General features: G+C 34.2%; 1 protein-coding gene across 1 annotated transcript; it reads right to left on the minus strand.

The window, feature by feature from the left end:
- Positions 1–9,411: 9,411 nt before the first annotated feature.
- On the minus strand, positions 9,412–19,728 carry LOC145689878 (uncharacterized). The gene is made up of 2 exons (XM_081764174.1): positions 19,030–19,728; positions 9,412–11,525 (listed from the first exon to the last, which is right to left on the minus strand). Exons 1-2 carry the CDS (start codon positions 19,389–19,391, stop codon positions 9,929–9,931), a joined length of 1,959 nt encoding a protein of 652 aa, XP_081620300.1. The 5' UTR covers positions 19,392–19,728; the 3' UTR covers positions 9,412–9,928.
- Positions 19,729–20,366: the final 638 nt, after the last annotated feature.

Below are 20,366 nucleotides of genomic sequence, written 5' to 3' on the forward strand. Positions count from 1 at the left end.
TGAGAGCGAGGAAAGGCTAAAAGCATGTTGCTCTTATTTGGCTTTGTTCTACGCAAATGACCTGGATGCCGTAGAATTATTTCAGGATTGTAAGGATATAATCCGTTCATTAAGATGTGCTCAGAAAGCTAAAAAACAACTTAACTTTTCCCCACAAGGCATACTGAAATATGCCTTCAAATGGGCTTGAAGCTTACAACAGTTTGGCAACCGCTCTTCAGATTTTGATCACAGCCCGTATCTGTCGCATCACGTGAAAGGTCTTCCAGCAAAATAAAGCTGATACAATTATACTTGCTCTTCAAAATGAATCAAGAAAGATTCATGAATCTGGCCATTTTTTATATCGAAAATGAAATAGCATCTACTTTGGATTTTTATAATATAGTTTAAACTTTCACAGCTACCAAAGCATGAAAGGTAGTATTCTGAATGCTGGTGGAATAGGCTAATAAGGTACTGAAACTATCGTCGAAAGTAGTTTCATGTTTCAACTTAAGACAATAAAATTACAAAAGTGCCAAAAGAATAATAAAAAGCCGTCAAAATTCTAGAAGAATTCTGAGCTCATATATTTAATCTATGATATATCCACAATTATTCAATATATTCATGTTTTCTTGATATAATATTTTCTAATACTAAGTCTGTTAGTAAGTGGTAATGGAAACAGTTATAAGTGACAGAATATAAATATGATCGAATTATTAAATACAAAGTAATGTAATCATAAATCAATTGTGAAATCTGGAAACAACAGTAAACAAGAATTTTAGGAATTATCCCAAAAAATGCATCAAAAGATTGAGATCTTGGCCAATAATTAGTTTTTTTTTTTTTTTTTTTAACGGAACAAGCACACCTTACTGAGTTTAAGTAATAGTTTGGGTTAGGATACACTATATGTAGTTTGCGAGATATAAGGCGTACAAGAAGTTTTTTGATTGAAATATATATCGAATCTTTTGATCCAAAAAGACTAGCAGGAGAGGAACATTCTAGTGCTTAACTGTTCATTGATATTTCGGCTAAAGCAGTGGGACTAAATAGATCGTATATTATCACTGCAGAGGAAGCTAGTAAAAGATAAATGAAAAAGACACGCTAGAGAAATATATTCTAGCCACTATTTACTAATAGTTCGGGAGGCCCTCATAGTGTTTATATATGTGTTTAAGTATCGTGCATGATCATTGGAGGGAAACTGAGTTTTAAAGTGAATGGGGCTAATTGTAGGATAAAAATCTAAACCCATCAAATCTAAATCAAATTAAACCCATTTGGCATAAATTTAGACAGATGAGAAACCATGAATAAAACTTAACCATATGAGAAATTGAACAGGAAAAACACCACAGGCGAGAACCGAGCAAGAAAATTCTAGAAATCTTAAGAGTTTTCATTTAGAAATCGCATCGGTTAAATTATTTGCAATTTTTTCAATATCAGCTCATTGTTACATTTTGTGCGTAAATTGTTCTCTAAATGTATTATTAGGAGATTACTTCTACTATTCCATCTAATTACATTACACGTTTAAACTAGGATAGTACAGGATAGGTTTAGGATAAATTCTGGATTCCTCGTTGTTACGTTTTGTTTGTTCTTAAGATTATGTTATTTCTAGCGTGGGTTTTTAGGCGTGGTAGTTTCCTTTTCAATTGTACCTCTAATCTTTTTTCTACCGTGTTCTTTGTTTAAAAATTAGGTCCGGTTTTATTTTTAGATACCAGCCTACAGGCGATTCTGAACATTATAAAAACATACAGGAATGCTGAATTTCACCCCCATTTATTTAATATATATCCCATATTAGATGGTTTAAACACACACGCCAATGGGAAAGGGGTGAGGAGGAGTAAACAGGAAGAATGATTGTGCAAAAGAATGTCAAAATCATGATATACTTCGCTGGCCCCGGGCCCCAGTTTGCCTTACGCCGCCACTGATCGTAAGCTACCTGGAATTGATAATAAAAAATATCTCGAGAAATACACTTGCAATTATAAAGCACGAAATATGTGTCCGATATTTCAAAAAGGCTTAGCATAAAATAAAATGCTTTCATTTGCATTTCAATGCAACCGTGGTATACCATTACGATATGGAAAGGAAAGCTTTTTGTGCTTTGCAACAAGAAACATCCTTCCTATAATTGTAAAGGTCTATTAGAACAATATGTTTGTTAAATATCACTTGACACGGACAGATTAAGTAAAATCATTATTTCACACTAGTACGAAAAAGCAAAAATGACAAAAAAGATTTATAGGAGAACAAATTAAGAGAAACGGATAAAGCACAAAGAACCTTAATTGGTATACAGGGCTATTGTAAATCATCTTCCCGATTTAAAAGGTTAATAACTCACGTGTGTTTAGTCACAATTACATGATCCTTATGTTAAATGACAGAAATCTCAAAATTATTTTTTGTTTATAAATACGTGCGTGTTACGTTTCGTGTCAAAGTTGCTCAAGATGAGTGCCGTTTGTAATTCAACATACATCAGTTTGATAATCTAATTCTTGGTACACTCTTTTTTTTTTACATTCCACAGTCAGGAGATCCATTTGCTTAAATGCATTCTCAAAGTTCAGTTTAATTGTTAGGGATGGGTGACTGATACATTTGGATTTAACATAAGCCTAACTTCGTTGAAAATTCCGTTTCACATGGAAGTAGAGAATAAAAAAATATTGTGCTTTTTTCGTTTCCTGATATCTAGATGTACTGTTACCCTAGTTACGGAATGGGTTACTACACACCACCTTTACTAGCTACGTAGTGTCTTCCCGTTCTTCTTTTTTTCTGAAGAACTTTATTATCATGAGTATCCTTGCCCCTAACTACTTGGTTGTCTAAAATTGGCAGATGAACAAAGTGTAACTGATGTTTGAAAGCATGTGATCAAAATTCGCACCTTTCTTGGTATGACAGTGAGAAATTCGGTGGTAAAACACAAATACTGCATTCCTGATAACGTCCAGTTCAAGAAGAGCAAAATCATCAATAACCCTTTGACATTGATTATCCAAAGTGGTTGGCATTGTTTGATATACTCTGATTTTTAGGTAAACTCAAAAAAAAGTAGTTTAGTGGCGATAAATCAGGGGAACAGAGAACCAGCGGGCAACCCAATTTCACCTCTTCTGCCAATCCGTTATATAGGAAATTCCATGTTAAGTAGTTGTTGCATTATTACACGGTTGTGCGGTCCTGCACATCTTGCTGAAACCATCTGTGGACAGAATTGTACTCTGTAGTGTCTCTTATGGCTGGAACTACTTGATTTCGAACCATCTCTTCACACAGTTCAGAAGTCAAATTGTTGTTAATAAAAAAGGAACTTATTATTGTACATTTAGCACTACCGACTAGATATTCAACTTTTCAGAATATAGAACGTGTTTGAAAGGACCAATAAGATTGCAGTCAAACCAAAACCTGCAATGACTTCTGTTAAAGTAACCAGTCAGGTGGAACGTGACTTCATCGGAGAACACATTGCTGGTAGGAAAAGCGGGATCATCATTGATTTTTTTTTTCATCGCATCTTCAGAAAATTCTACACGCCCATAAAAGACATATTCATTCAGCTGGTGTATCAGATAAACTTTGTATTGGTGGATCTTCATTTTCTTCATTACTTCCGCACAAATGTGACTAACGTCATGTTGTTCAGCATCTTTATGAATGCTAAGTTGAGTATGTTCAACAAATGACTACAACATCAAGCTGTTTGTCACCGATTTCGGTCGACCAGGACTGTTACAATCCTTTATAGTTTCCGTTTCCTCGAAGTGTCTTACGATGCATTCAACAGTAGATCTCAAAATGGGATTGTGTGGAACGCGATTTTTTCGTTAAATATTACTCTTACTTCAGCCCATGACCTTTGGGGATTGCCCCATCCTCGTATCATCGTGCGCGTTAAAACTTTAATTTGAGAGCTTTAATACTAACCATTTGAAATACAGCTTGAGTGTTCAGAGGTTCTATGTAATAATGCTCACTGCTAGCAACCTCTAATGGCTTCTACGTTGTTGGACCGGACCGTAATTTACAATCAACCATAAGAATTTAGAGATCATGACATATTGGTGACAAATGTGTCTTCTTGTCAAATGTTATTTGTTACACTAAATTTATAAGAGCACATTTGCTCTCTTAGATCTACGGATCAACTCACATGTTCATATTTACTTTCAGTTCTCAGATGGAATTACATGCAGTTTCAAATCAAGTCATAATCATACACATCTACATAACCATAAAAACAAAATGGAGATGAGCTTTTACACTTTAATAGATCCGCCGATCAACATTACGTGTTCACTTTTACTTTTACCTCTCATGTTTATACATATCTATATAAACACGAAACAAATTAATAACTTAATTCTCTTTTGACACTATGTTCGATTATCAATTGAAACTTTATGTCCCAACGGAGAACTAGAGTTTATCAACTTTCATAGTGTCTACAAGCTCACAGAAAAATCATAGTTTTTGAAGACTATTATTACAAACATGTTCATAACTTCATTTGTTTGCAAGTTTTAGTACCAAAATCACACACCATGTCCAGTTCTTGAACCGTATTTTAATTTATTAACCTCAGATGACATACAATTATATTATTATTATTTTTGCAAATTTTGTTTTATCAAGGAGGACAACGAAAAAATACGTAAACTAAAAGATGCGTATTTTCGGTCGCAGCATCGGAGCCTGCGTTAATGTAAAGGGTTCCTATTTGGAATTATGGGAAGATGAAAACAATTTACTTTATGCTAATTGAATAGATTTTTTAAAATGATTGTACACATACTTAAATTGCAAGTGTATTTCTCGCGGTATTTAGTTTATCGTCAGCCTAAAGTGGGTAACGTGATATCCATTTTTTTGTTATTACAGCTCCATCTAGTAGAATAACGAAAAAGTGTTTCAAGTAAAAGTGGTTTACTTTCGATCACAGAATCAGAATTTGCAATAACAACACGATTTTTCCATTTAAGACTTTCAAGTTTTCTGCCGGTGCCCTATGATAGATCCCTGGGAGCACTTGTAGTTAACAGAATTTTATACGCCCCTGACATCGGTACATTCTTAAGTAACTTGATTTGTCACATCTTTTGTCTTTTCGGAAATATTTTAGGTCGCAAAGTTAGGAGAAGTACGTACGATGATATTCATTTATTTCCGATTACAGCGCCATCTATTAGAATAACGAAAAAGTACTTAGTTTTGATAGCATAATCAGAATCTGCATTAAAAATAGGGGGTTTCTATTTGAAATTTTCAAGTTAAACGCTGGGGCCCTATTATGGGACCCGTGGGGGAACTTGCTGTTTACAGAATTTTATAGGCCCCTGAAATTAGTACATTCTTACGTAACTAGATTTGTCACACTTTTTGTCATTTTGTAAATATTTCAGTTTGCAATGATAGGCGAGACATCCTGTATATGTATATATGTATGTATTAATTTTCTTTACGCAATTTCAGGCAAAATTTTATTCTTGAACTTTCAAATGCAAAAGGAATCATTGATCAACTAGAATCACAACATAAACAAAAACACGTATCTTTTTCTTGCAAAAAGCTCTTGTCCTTTTATTATATATTTATCCACAAAGACTTAGAGCTAAAATGTTCACATATCATAAGATTAAAACTTCTATCAATGCCCTTTAAAGCAAAACAGCTTTTGCTGATAATGACCTTAATATAATTATTAAAATTAATACCTCATACACTGTACGCGTGGCCACACTAATTTAACTTCGCATGGCGAGAAAAATTAAATGATTTCAATAATTATTATTTACGTTCTTTTCATATTTTTATAATGAAATTTCTGTTTACAAGACTCACAAGTTATCGAAGAACAAGAAATTTTATTTCATGTGTTTTCAAATTTTATTTTTTCGATTTTTGTCCGGGTTTTAGTGTCAGATACTTCAATGTGCGCCGAGTCGTTTTTTTTTTTTTTTTTTGGACTGTACGCCGGCTACTAATAACTTGTTCATAAATATTTCATTAATAGCCCTATCATGTGGAATTTGTCACCACACCAGAATAGGGATTAACTCTAAATGGGGGTATTTTCAGACATTATTAGTCTGAATAGAAGTATTATACAATAAATCAAAAAAATTTTCTTACCAGAAGTTCACCTTCGACTCTGCATAAGGTTTCGGCAAATAAGTTTTTCGTAATAATATTCTTTCACCACATAAAGAGCGTCAAAATCTGAACTTGCCTCTACAAATTTCCGTGCGAATACACAACATCAGTAAGGAGGTGTACATTGAACATTTTCACTATATATAGCTAAGCCAAACTGTTAGCGTGGCAACTTCGGTAATAAAATTTTCCCCGTTTTCTCCGAGCATCAAGCGGCAATTGAGAATCTGACTGACTTAGAAAGGTTTTGAACTTAAGTCCTGAAAAAATGTCGACTACAACATTGTTGGCAACTCATAACCCAGTTATACATCTGCCAGCTGGTAGCCTGTAGTAATTCGTGAGAGTGTACTGCTACCTTCTGTTAGTTTCACTAGTATATTAATAACAAGCAACTAAAGAAAACCGAAAAGAATGATAACCTCTTTCTTAGCTGTCCTACAATTAGCCTCATCTTCGTGTCCTGAAATAAAGTACTGAATTCTAAATTGCAAGAGCAAATGAAAAAAAAAGCATTTTTGTTTTTAGCTCTGTAAACTGAGAGCAATTTCTCACTAAACCAAAAACTTATTTTCAATGCTTGTGTTATAGTTTGAGCTAAATACCATAATCCATTTCATTTGCATAGGCACTAATATAGGCAATGATACATTATGGAAAGTTCATTAATGGAAATTCTAAAACAGCACTCTCTGCAAAAAATGGCAAACCAAGTTATCACGTTGCTATAGTTAGAAATGTAATAAATTATTAACAGATATTCTTGGTTTCTAATTAGGCCTGTTGTCCGTAAAAATCACGGTAAATATTATTTTCTTTTTTAGAATATGAGAAAAATCGTAATGAGTATCATGATTCTGGTTATCAGCCTTAATATTTTCATTTTTAGGGCTTGCCTTTAGATTTTTTTTTACTGTTTACTTACATAATGCCAGGATCAGCCTAGAAATCAATATGAGCAAATTGTTCGAAGAAGATTCAAATTACCTGAAGTCGAGATCTGACAATTTACGCAAATATGAAATATTTTTTGATATGGTAAATAACTCGATCCTCAACCATTTTAGAATCTTTAATGACCATGATTCAAGGTTTGTTGTTTGATTAGATTCTAATTTTACATCACTTTTAGCACCAACGTTATGTGAGATGCGAATCTACAGCCTCGAGTGAGATCTGAATTACATGAGTTTCTGCTTTGACTCGAATCCGCGAGTACCACTGGGAAGGCGTGTACGTGAACATAGAACTTCGCGGGGCTTATATGATCCAAACAAGATCTTTCCTAAAGGAGAGCTCCTTCCTAATTATTTTAGGTTTATTTGTTGTTTAATGAGTCATAAAATGTTTAATGAAGAAACTATGATCTGACACTTCTTAGGGCAATAAATAAATAAATAAACAGCGAATGCATGGTATTCATAAAGAAAACGAACACATAATAAGAAATAATAAAATTTTTCTCTTTTGGGTGAACACTAGGAAATTAGATAATCGGCCCAACAGCGATCAATCATGTTCATAAGATACACTTTCGTGCTAAGTTAGTACCATATTTTTGGAGGTTTGATAAGTCATAATAAGTAACGAATTACATAAACGTTAAGACAAGTTCATATTTCAACTTATATTTCTAGTGTACAGGTTGTCCTTATGCAGGCCATTGAATAATAAGGTGCAAGCGATCAAATCGTAGGAAGAAGCAGTGACGAGAGAGTTTATGTTTAGTTTTAGGACAGATTAGTTGCATATATTACAATCAGGGTTGGCTGGTTTAAACCAAGGTGGTTTAAACCAAAAAACAAAAAATGTTCGTAAAAGTGTAAGTGTTTGTAAAATCTTGATGAACACACATTTGTGGGTTATCACGTTTCACTCCCGTATATTATTCGTATTATATTCAGACCTAAATTATCCATTCATTACTCAAAAGGATTATACTACAAAAGCAACTTTTTTTTACAAGTTTATAAATGTTTATTTTGTGATTTTTTTGTAGTTGTTATTATTGTTATGTAATTGCAATCGAAGAAAAATTCTAAATATTGTTTCCTTTCAATGTTTACTATTGATAAAATACATCGAAAATGCCGTACTTTTTCTGTATGTGTATGTGTGTGTGGGGGTCATACAGACCCCACGACAGGCATTTAGTGAAATAAGTATTTTTGGTATGTATTTATGTATAAATGAGTTTGAGCCAAAGTGGACTCAAATAATTCGTATCTTTATTCACTTTTCTTATTGATATGCAGATTAAGTCGGTGTATTTCTTTAATTTAGACCAATAAAAGTCGTTGTTAACTAACTTGAACTAAATTAGTTCTTCTGTACTCCGTAGTACTTTGAAATTGTTCATATGTAATTCTGTGTAATGGTTTCACTTGTGCAACTGTTTATCTTTTTGTCCTTCTGAAATGACTCTTGACAGTTATATTGAGAAGCATGTAAAGATAAGTACAACGTATTTTTTTTTTTTATCAGGATTCCTTCGTGAGTTGGCAGACGTATCGCAATTGTGGCCAATTTGTCGTGGTTCTGGATTCAAATGGAAGACAATTTCTCTGGGATGTAACTCGAGAAACGGTTTTTATTCCGCTTTAAGCTTGTGTGACCCCTTCCAGCATAACCCGGTTGTTGCATAATAACATCAAGGCGAAACAAACTTATTTCTGTCCATATATGATATGAATATATAGAGCAAATTATTTAAACCATAAAAACCTGGCTTAAACCAAAAAAAACGGTTATCTTGTTTTTCTTAATAAAAACCATGGTTTTTGCCAACCCTGATTACAATCAAAGAACTCTATATAGTGGGAATTGGACTAATGGAAACCTATGTACAGAATTACATCATTTGGACTACTATATTATTTCTATAAGTAGTGATTCCTTGTGCAGCTGTTAATATCTGAAAGTCTGCTCTCCTATTGACACTTTTCGATTGACCCAGTCTTTGTTTCATATATCACACTTGTGGTATGTAAACTACCTTTCACTTTATCAACTATTCAGCAATATCATACGTCAATAAACTCGCTTAATATAAATAGTTCTCCGAGACACTTATAAATAACAATAAAATCAATTAGTTTAGTACTGCAATCTTCCCAATAACACAGAAAGTACAAATAAAGGAACACACATTTTATAAGCACTTACATTTATTCAAAACATTAATACTTCAGATGAAAGAATGCAATAAAAGGTTTGAAATCTATCTAAATTTTTTAATGTTTACTTCTGAATAATTCAATTACAAGAACGTTAAAAAACAGATTAAAATTAACTTAAATTTTTTGAAAGACTAATATTTCAAGTTTGTAAAAAAATGTGTAGTTTGAACAATTCAGTTATAATAAGTTTAAATGATTTCTATTTAAGCTTGTTTGCTATTTGCCGTCTCGTTCATTAAATTCACTTCCCCGAAGTTTAACAGCAAACGAACCAATAAGCCTTTAACTCAACACACCCTCATTTCGTTTAAAAGTTTACAATTAAATGGCAGGTGATTTAGGTTCTACTTCACGTGAAATAGTTGCTTCATTCTCTACATTAAATCAATGAAATAATCCTCAATTGCATTCTTGGAGTTTTATTGAGTTCTACAAAAATAAGCAAGCTGTAGAATTTCCGTGAAAGCCAAATTCGTTGTAGTGTGATGTTTTTGTGGTGTGTGGATTAACTTGTGATCTGCCAAAGCTGAAGGTACCGTAAACCTTTTTCCAAACTACTAACGTTTTCCTTCTGTGTGGATTAACATGTGTCTAGCTAGACTTGAACGTCGTCTAAATCCCTCTCCACACTCTAGGCATGTGTGGGATCTTTCTCCTCCGTGAATTAACATGTGACTCGACAAGTTCGAACGTTTCCTAAATAGCTTTCCACACTCTCTGCATGTGTGAGATTTTTCTCCTGTATGGACTAACATGTGTTGAGCCAAATTTGAACGGCAATTAAATCTCTTTCCACACTTTTGGCATGTAAAAGGTTTTTCTCCTGTGTGGATTAACATGTGTTTAGCCAAACTTGAACGCACTCTAAATCCCTTTCCACACTTTTCGCATGTAAAAGGTTTTTCTCCTGTGTGGATTAACATGTGTGTTGCCAGGTTTGAATGTAGACTAAACCCTTTTCCACACTCTAGGCATCTATGAGGTTTTTCTCCGGTGTGGATTAACATGTGTCTAGCCAAAATGGAACGGTGGCTAAATCTTTTACCACACTCACTGCATACGTGAGGGTTTTCCCCAGTGTGGTTTAACATGTGTTTAGCCACACTTGAACGGGAACTAAATCCCATTCCACTCTTTAGGCATGTGTGGGATCTTTCTCCTCCGTGAATTAACATGTGACTCGACAAGTTCGAACGTTGCCTAAATCGCTTTCCGCACTCTCTGCATGTGTGAGGTTTTTCTCCTGTATGGACTAACATGTGTTTAGCCAAATTTGAACGGCAATAAAATCCCTTTCCACACTTTTGGCATGCAAAAGGTTTTTCTCCCGTGTGGATTAACATATGTTTAGCCAAACTTGAACGTACTCTAAATCCCTTTCCACACTTTTCGCATGTAAAAGGTTTTTCTCCTGTGTGGATTAACATGTGTATTGCCAGGTTTGAATGTAGCCTAAACCCTTTTCCACACTCTAGGCATCTATGAGGTTTTTCTCCTGTGTGAATTAACATGTGTTTGGCCATAGTGGAACGGTGGCTAAATCTCTTACCACACTCACTGCATGCGTGAGGGTTTTCCCCAGTGTGGATTAACATGTGTTTAGCCACACTTGAACGGCAACTAAATTCCTTTCCACACTCTAGGCATGTGTGGGATCTTTCTCCTTCGTGAATTAACATGTGAGTCGACAAGTTCGAACGTTGAATAAATCGCTTTCCACACTCTCTGCATGTGTAAGGTCTTTCTCCTGTGTGGATTAACATGTGTGTAGCCAAATTTGAACGGGATCCAAATCCCTTTCCACACTCTAGGCATGTGTGAGGTCTTTCTCCTTTGTGCATTAACACCTGTGTAGCCAAACTTGAACGTACGCTGTATCCCTCACCACACTGTTCGTAACCGTGTGATTTCTCAGCTGTATGTATGGACTTATGACTTGAAGAAGTTAAAATTTGAGTATTGCGTTTATCACTTTTTTGGTACGTATGACGCTGTTGACTTTTGTGTGTTACCATATTACTTGACAAACGTGACGGAATAATTCCTTTGCCGAACTGCTTCGTAAGATCAGAGTTCTCATCTGAATGAGAAATTGCTTCTTTTAATATAATAAACGTATTGTCTTCTCTGCGAAGGTCATATTCATCGTAGCGCCTGTAATACGTTCAATAAACAAGGAAACGTGAATTGAGTGATTAATAAAAAAAAAAAAATGAAATCATTCGTTATATTTCAAGATAAAATTACGATTATTTTTGTTCTGTTACGGGAAATATGGAACCGAGAACTATCGACGTTTTCCAGATCCCTGTATTCTCGAAACAAAAGTATGTAATTTGCTTTAAAAGTTGTACCATTATTTATATATACGATATCAGAGTTAAGTACATACGAACGTATGTATATGTTTTGCTTATTGTGCTATGGAATAAATATTTCATTCTTATCTGTGAAAATAGATATTTATTATCACTCAGATATTTATATATATTATTAATTTCTGTCACAAATTTATACAATCGGAAGAACTTGCTGCAATTACAGCTACAAGAAAATGTTATGATGACAAAGAAAGAAAGGAAAGGTATAAAAAAAATATAATATTGCACAAAGTATCTCAATTGAATCAGTAAAGCAATCTCTACGTGTGTTTCTAATACAGTCTGATACTTTGATATAGTAAACTTTAATACGTAATGCAATCTTTGCGTCTATATAATTAGCTAACGGTGTCATCTGATACACACTTAAGACGTCTTATTAAGTAAATACTTTTGAGAGGCGGCGAGTATTTAATTTCTTGAATTTTTATCTGTTTAATTGAATACGTGACATTATGATACCAGAAGTCCACGTTAAGGTAATGTGGGCAAGCATTAGCACCTTCGTCACCCTTAGATTATTACTAATGCTATTGTACGTTTCTGCTCAAGACATTGAATTTAAATTTCTAATAACCTGGTGTAATTCTATTCGGAGAAATCAAAATTCTATACCCGGTTTGGAAACCTGCTATTACTTTTTTTTTTCAAACAATGCCCAAGTTTGTTATAGGCGTTGTGAAACACTTCAGTCATTATTGTTTATTATATTAAAAGTTAAAATGGCGCTTAAAGATAAATGATACACGGTGAATAGCAAAAAATGCAAGAAATGTGTTATGTATCACACTACAATGATCAACGCCTTACGACATGGAAACGGGAAATTTCCCTATATTTCCTTATATATAATTTAACAAATGATATAAAATTATTATGTAAAGTCTAGAACATCATTATATATTCTCTGATGCAGTTAAGTGATCAAAATCTTGCTAGCATACCAGAAATTTTAAGAAAACTACCTTTTCAAGTGGATGTTGTGAAATTACCCCGTAAATCCATGTAATTTCAAATTAGCTTATAGACTTGTATATCTCTTCTAACACATGCAACGTCAAAAACTGCAAAACAGCTTGTAGTATAGGACTTAAGAATTAACTAATAGGAAGCAAACCATGTCTATCATTTCTTTTTCAAATAAGGCCTTTATAGTTTTCGAACGTGCATCTTTACTTATACAGAGCAATCTACTTCATGGGAAAAACATCGAGGAATCACTACTTCTTCCTCCAGAATTCACATTAATATTACATGTTTCATTCCCGCGTTACTACAAAACAATACTCAAAGGAGAAGAATAATGGCACTCTTCACTAAGTATCTCTACTTAGTTTTAAGGGTCTTATACATATCTTCTTTAAACACAAACTTGACGGACTAAAAATTATATAATACTATATGCCTAATACTATCATGAACACTGGACATTTATAAAACATTACAAAATAAAAACTACAAAAGTAATTTATACTTAACCCGAGAAGGTCCATTCTAATTTTAACCTTAAAAGGCCCAAAAGATCTCTGATTCTCCCTGTTGCATATACAAGCTACCTGAACTCACCGTGACCATTTGTATTCGTTAATATGAAAGGCTAGTCAATACTTTGCTATGGAATCAATTGTCAATGGTAATGAACAGTATCAAATTATTAGAAAAGTGGATACTTGAATAGCAGCTCCAGAGGCAACCCTTGGGCCTTTACGTTAGTATAAAATATAACGCTATTGTTTCTGAGGTAAAGTAAAGAAAAATGCTTAGGAAACACAATCAGAGGGTGTATTTCAAAGGAATAGAAGAATTCTAGAGCACAGGACACGGCACGAATTATCTATTAAGAATAATGGCATTAAAAATGACCAGTGTTCCTCTGAGGCAGCCCTTGGGTATTGATGGGCAATGGGAATAGTTTTTCTTAAAGCAGTTTATATCTTTTCTCGCATAAAAAATTGGATTCATAGCCATCGTTGTGCTTTTGTAATTAAACCTGCATTAAAGAATGAAATGCCGCTTAGAAGGTATATTTTTCCATGCTACTATGGGACTTTTGTTCGAAACGCGGGATGTACTTATTAATTTTATATTTATGATTATATTCTTAATCTGACTAAATAGGGCTAATTTAGAAGTAAATAAACAAATAAATAACGCTTTCTTGGCATTTTGTGAGTACAACAGTACACCGCAATGAAAACTGACATAACATCGCTCTGTAATCAATCTTAATAATAATGATGATGTCGGCCTAAAATAGTTCTAAATAGAAGAAAGAAAAGCCGTTAATAAAATACACTATACCTTTTTCAAGTGTACTAGAAGGATATTCTCTGAGAAAATGCTGCTGCCCTTAATAAAAATTGAGACTAACCTTGGTTTGAAATCAATTTGTAGTCATAATGACAATCTCCTTTTAAAGGAAATCCACAGAAGGAGAGAGAAAAAACAAACAACGTCGGGCACTTTTTTTAAAGAAATTAAGATTCTATTTTGTAAAAAAAAAAACCTTAGGTAGTTATTTTGTACTGATAAATCTTCTTATCTTCTATTCTAAAGCAATTTTTAAATGAAAAATAAAAACTTCTGCTGGACTAGTATCTAGGGTTATTCTCGTGTCTGCCTAAAATCTAAAAGCAAAGTAACATTTTTTTTCTCACTTAGTAACAAAGACCTGATCTCAGATTACATCCTCTGGAGATAGAAGCAAAATAGCTGCCATTAGCTGTTAAAATTCGAAACATGTTTCAAATAGAATGATTGGTATTTTATTAGTTTTTATACCTGGGATATTCTTACGTTCCTTTATATTTTAAAATAAGATCTCAATTCATTCCATATGCCTAAAATGAATGAATGATCTCAAAATTATACAATCTGCAGTAAGAATCAGAGTAGGACACGTTCTGATCAAAAAGTTTGAAACAAGTTTAATGTTGCAATCAATATTTCTTTCATTGTTTGTCAGTACGAACATTTACTCTTCCTCCTCCATTCCAAAAAAGAAAAACGTCACGATTTACTTCTCTCTTCTACTAGGGGTAGCACGATATAAAAAGCATACTTCTACGATAGGCCCAGGACAACGAAAACAAATTTCGAATCGGAAAGCGATTGAAATAGAATGAAATACTTTCTTTGTATTTTCCGGCTAGGGATATTCTTACAAATTTCTAAATTCTAGAAAACACAAACTCCTAATTTGTTACACTTGTCTACTAAAAATTAAAAGCAATAAATTGTTCTTTCTGCATCATTGGTTGTAAAATGGCTGTAATTAAAAGGTACAAGTCTGAAACATGTTATGAAAATGTTTGTAATTCTTATTCTTGAAATATTATAGAACTTGTGGTTGATAATAGTTTTTCGGCTTTTCAACGCAAAGGATAACGTATCCGTATTAACTGAGGGAAACACATTATTTGTTGTTATCTGATACAAATAAATGATAAAGTATGTTCGCAGATAACAGAAACTAAGATTGTCCATTTCTTCTATTGTTTACCTATTGAAAATTTTGACCTTTCGTTTACGCGCTCTGAGGAGCTTGGGTTTCACTTCAAATAACGTTATCATTTTAACGAGTGAAATATTTAGCTACTATTTTCTACAAACTAAGAAAGATAACAATATCTTAGGTATGAGCTACAAAAAAAAAAAAAAAAAAATATTCCCAATCGTTATATCTGTAACATGTTTTGAATCGGGATGCATTAATGGCGAGCGTTCGTCTTTTAACCATAGGGGTTACAATTTGAAATCACGCCATTTTGCAAGATAGGCGAAATTAGTTTAAATTTTGGAGGATCTTAAAGAAGGAACTGACCTATATATGAGTCACAAATTATTTCCTACTTTTGCATTTATTAGAGACGTGTTTCGACACTGTAGAGAGCACTGATGCCTAAAAATTGTTATAAATATTTTTATACACCAGTGGAATAATTGTGTATTGTCCTGGATTACTCAATACGTTATTACTAATAATGTATATTTTGCAGCTATATTTCTTGTATGCTATGTTCAAAAACTGGCATATATATATATATATATATATATATATATATATATATATATAAAGTTTAGATAAAAATTACTTTTATAATACTGTACAAGCTTGTATTTTTCCATGTATCAATCGAAATAGCACTAGCTTGAGAAAAAAGGAATGCTTATACAAAATATTTTGAAATAAGGAACTGATGAGAATAAATAAGAAGAGCAGCGTTCTTGCAATTTCCATATCCATTGCCGACACAATTGCCATTTCTAATCATAATTATAATAAAAACTGAGCAAAATCAATACCAATGAACAAGAATTACTGCACCTTAAAACTATGGATTCGATACTGATAGCGGTCCTATTTGATTAATTCATCTCTACTTTTCGTAAAATTGTAGGTTCTTTCAACTCTATAGTTCCCTTTTCCATACTGTTAGTCATAAGTGCATGTTAACTTGCTGTTATAAATTACGAGGCGTGTTTTTTAAATAAGGTCCGTTTTGTTGTAGACACTAGGAGTTCTTGCGCATACCACAAGAGCGTGTGCATCATGTACCGACATGCCTCGGGAACAACTGTGCTCAGTTTCAGCTCCGTAGCTGACCTGGACGGTTGTGTTCTGTGCTTTCACAATGTTTAAGACTATTAAGTCGCCTGCCGCGTGTGAGGTTCGCTCAGTGATACGGCTTTTGTCAGCAAGAAACCTGTCTGCTGCACAAATTCATCGACATATTTGCGAAGTGTACGGTGATACTGTTATGAGTGCAAGCAAAGTACGTAAGTGGGTACGAGAATTCAAAAATGCCCGTGATAACGTCCATGAAGAGGACCGCTCCGGTCGCCCTTCTACGATTACGGTTGATTTTTTGACGTCAGTTAAAGCGAGGGTTCGTGAAAACAGGCGCTTCAAAATAACAGTTAAATCAAACGAATTTCCTGACGTTTCGAGATCAGCGCTTTACAAAATTGTTTCTGAATACCTAAAGTTTAGGAAACTGTGCTCCCGTTGGGTATCGAAACTCATAGGAGAGGACCACAAAAACCAAAGGTTTGAATGTGTGATGAAGTTCTTGACTTATTTTCATGAAGAAGGTGACAACTTCTTGAGTCAGATCGTAACCAGAGACGAAACATGGGTTTCGCATATCACGTCCGAATCGAAGCAACAGAGCATAGAATGGAGACACACACACTCGCCTGTAAAGGTAAGGGCCAAACAGACTCTGTCCCAGCGCAAAATCATGGCGTCGGTGTTTTGGGATAGGCATAGTGTTTTGTTGGTAGTCTTCATGCAACGAGGAACCAGTATGAATGCAGAAGCATACTCCCAAACCCTGAGAAAGCTACGCAGAGCGATTCAAAACAAAAGACGCGACATGCTGACAAAGGACATTGTTCTTCTCCATGACAATGCAAGACCTCACACTGTAGGTCATACCCGCGATTTGTTGGACAGTTATTGCTAGGAAGCTTTCGACCACCTACCCTACAGTCGTAATCCTGCACCGAGCGATTACCATCTGTTCCTCCACCTGAAACAACACCTCAGTGGCAATCGTTACAATGATGACGACTATGTCAAAACGGCAGTGAACTCTTGGTTATCGGAGCAGGCGGCAAGTTTTTATGAAGAGAGTATTTTAAAATTGGTTGAGAGGTATGATAAGTGTTTGAACAAACTTGGCAACTATGTCGAAAAATATAGTAAAGTATGTACTTTCTGAAAATACATTTACTTTTTGAAATAACCTTTCGTTGTGTACTTATGTTCAAACGGAACTTACTTAAAAAACACTCCTTATAGTATACAAACCGAGCTTCATCCTTGTAACGTAATGACAGAGATAGATAGAAAGAGAGTGAGGAAGAGAGTAAATTTTAACATTTTTTTAACACTTCCTTTTTCCCAGTTATGGTAAACCAAATAATGATATATAGCCTACAGATTCTTCAAAACTCCGATGTCTTGCATAAAAGCACTTTGAAGTATACAAACTCTACGGTGTGAATGTGTATACAAGACCAAAACATTAACTGGTCCAGGCTTACTATAAAACTTAGAAAACTAATTTGCAGTAACATTTTAAATAATACCGTATTGTGTATGTTCTACACAAATTCTTTCACAAAGTAGTTAGCAACCACTAGAAGCGACATGAATAACAAAATTCAATGTCCTAAATCATAACACGGAAAAAATGTTTTGGAGTTAAGAAATCCACATAGGTAAGAAATTTGCGTTCCTAATGTATTGTGTTACTTTGGATTACAAATATGCAAGCAATGAAAGCATTTCAGATGTTACTCATAATACCTCTAGGAACGTACAAATCATTATTCAACACGTATGATATGTAGGCTTATGGTATATACAGTGTTTTGAGCTATCCTCGTTTTCGTGTATACTTATTTGTGTTGACCCAATCGATCCTAACCGACGCATCTTTTTGCTTCCAGCCGTACCAACACCCTCCGCCTTGCCCTAATTTACATAGCAATCTTTTTGTTTTTTGACCATCTAGCACATATTGGTTAGTGTTGTTTGTACAATAATTCTTGTATCGCCTACGTGCAATAGGACCCTAAAGTGATCGTGGATGGAGAAATAGATGTCCATATCCTAGAAATGACTGCTGAATATATAAAAAGTCGACTTTTTTGAAAGAAATGAGTACCGGTATGAAATGAATTTATGTATGCTCATCTACAATTAATGAACATCCATTGTTGGTTAAAATACCCTTTTATCTTGTTTTTAGTTAATGTCTTTCGAAGCCCACCGGAAAGGTGAGGCTAGACTCATTCGAGCTAAATCCTGAATAAAATAACAAACGTAAATAGTTTTTGTTCCAGTATAACAATTCCACGTTTAAATTTCGAAAATTTTAGGATAAATTTCAGTCTCACGATCTGTTATTTTACCTAAGTCTCTATATAAATAGAACACTAACGTCGAGCACCTATATTATAAATATATACAACAATAAAGAATTTAGTGACAAATGCGTACTTAATAATAAAGAATCATTATTTTATCAAGACACAAACTACATAAGATTTGTAACGATGGAATCGATCTCATTATTATAATTTTGTATACAGTTAGTCTATGTTTGCCATGTCATTTCCAAATTGCAGGTTAGTAATTTACGTTCGAGATATCGCCAATACCTAAATAAGTCTATGACGTGTTGCTTTCAACCTACAAACTTTCCGAACCCATGTATCCGTATTATTAATCTGAGTCAATTACTTTATGGAAAATTGAATATTACCTTTCTGACCAAACTGAATTTAAACCTTTTGTTGTTAACTGTTGGGATTCCTTAGAGTACGACGCGCAAGTCCCTTGAACCACTAGTTTTCTTAGCGTTTCTGTATCACTTTCAAATGCAGGATGTTCTATGGCAAATTCTGATTTCACCGTAGCAACGTTTAGTTTCTCATCCAAAGAATACATAGCTGCATCCTTCTCCATTGTTTGTTCTCCTTCTCTTGTAGATAATACTAATTCTTTGTTGTCAGTCATTAATTCGTATGTCCACCCTTTCCCTTCGAGTGGATCTTCCTGAGGTAAGTCATAATCAATTTCTTCTTTGCACATCAATTCCAACTTAACAGATGCCTCACCAGCCATTATGGCTACAAATTTAATAAGAATTTGACACTGTTCTTATACTTCGCTTGTCTTTTAAGCTGCCAGTGTTAATGAAATGATTAACAAGATCGTTCGCAGCAAGTTTGCACTTGCAGTCAAACATACGATCAGATTTCTATGAAATACAGAAAAAATGCAGTTTGAAAACAATAAGTTCTTCTTCACAATTTTAATGTCCCACGTAACAAAGACCATGGGGCAGTTATCACGTGTATTAAGCGTATAATAACTTATAAAAGCGAATTACTTAACAAAAGATTTAAAGTACCGGTATAGACAAGTATGCGAAGAGAAGTGTTACCAGCTCCCACGCATAGCCGTGACCCGTGACTAGTGATGGGCAATGGGAATATTTCCGGTGGGAAGGAAAATAAAAAATGGAAATATTCCCGTTTTTTCCCCTGGCATATGAATTCCCGGGAAGGAATTCATTTCCATCAAAGTGACCAGACGTCCCGTTTTAGCCGGGACAGTCCCTTATTTTCAACCGTTGTCCCGTTTTTTTCTGATTCTCAAACGGGACGCCTAAATGTCCCGTTTTTAAGCAAACATGACCCAGGTGTCCCGTAATTATTATTCAAAATATAAATGGTCAATGCTAATTCTACACTCTTCCGTACCAACACTCATTGGGAAGGTTCAGCCGTGCCTAGAACTTCTAAATATTCAAATGAGAATTGAGTGTTCTGTGGTTCAAGTGGGAATTCTGAGTGTTGAAGTAGTTAAAAGTATTGTTGAGTAGTACTTAAGTTAGAAACGCTGTTATCATTCTTGTGTATTTTGTAAATTGAAAACACTGCCGAGTCCCAACATGCAATGTGGAAGTCATCCCTTCCTACCCCCAGTAAAAGTTCTGGTCAGCTTGATTACCATTTCTTTACTTTATCCTTGAAATTATAAGAACCATATGACTAATTACTTTATTTTTATTTATTATGATTTACTTCAAGGTTT

Source organism: Thermobia domestica, chromosome 7 (assembly GCF_964235325.1).
Source record: "Thermobia domestica chromosome 7, izTheDome1.hap1.1, whole genome shotgun sequence".
In the NCBI taxonomy this organism is placed as follows: Eukaryota; Metazoa; Arthropoda; class Insecta; order Zygentoma; family Lepismatidae; genus Thermobia; species Thermobia domestica.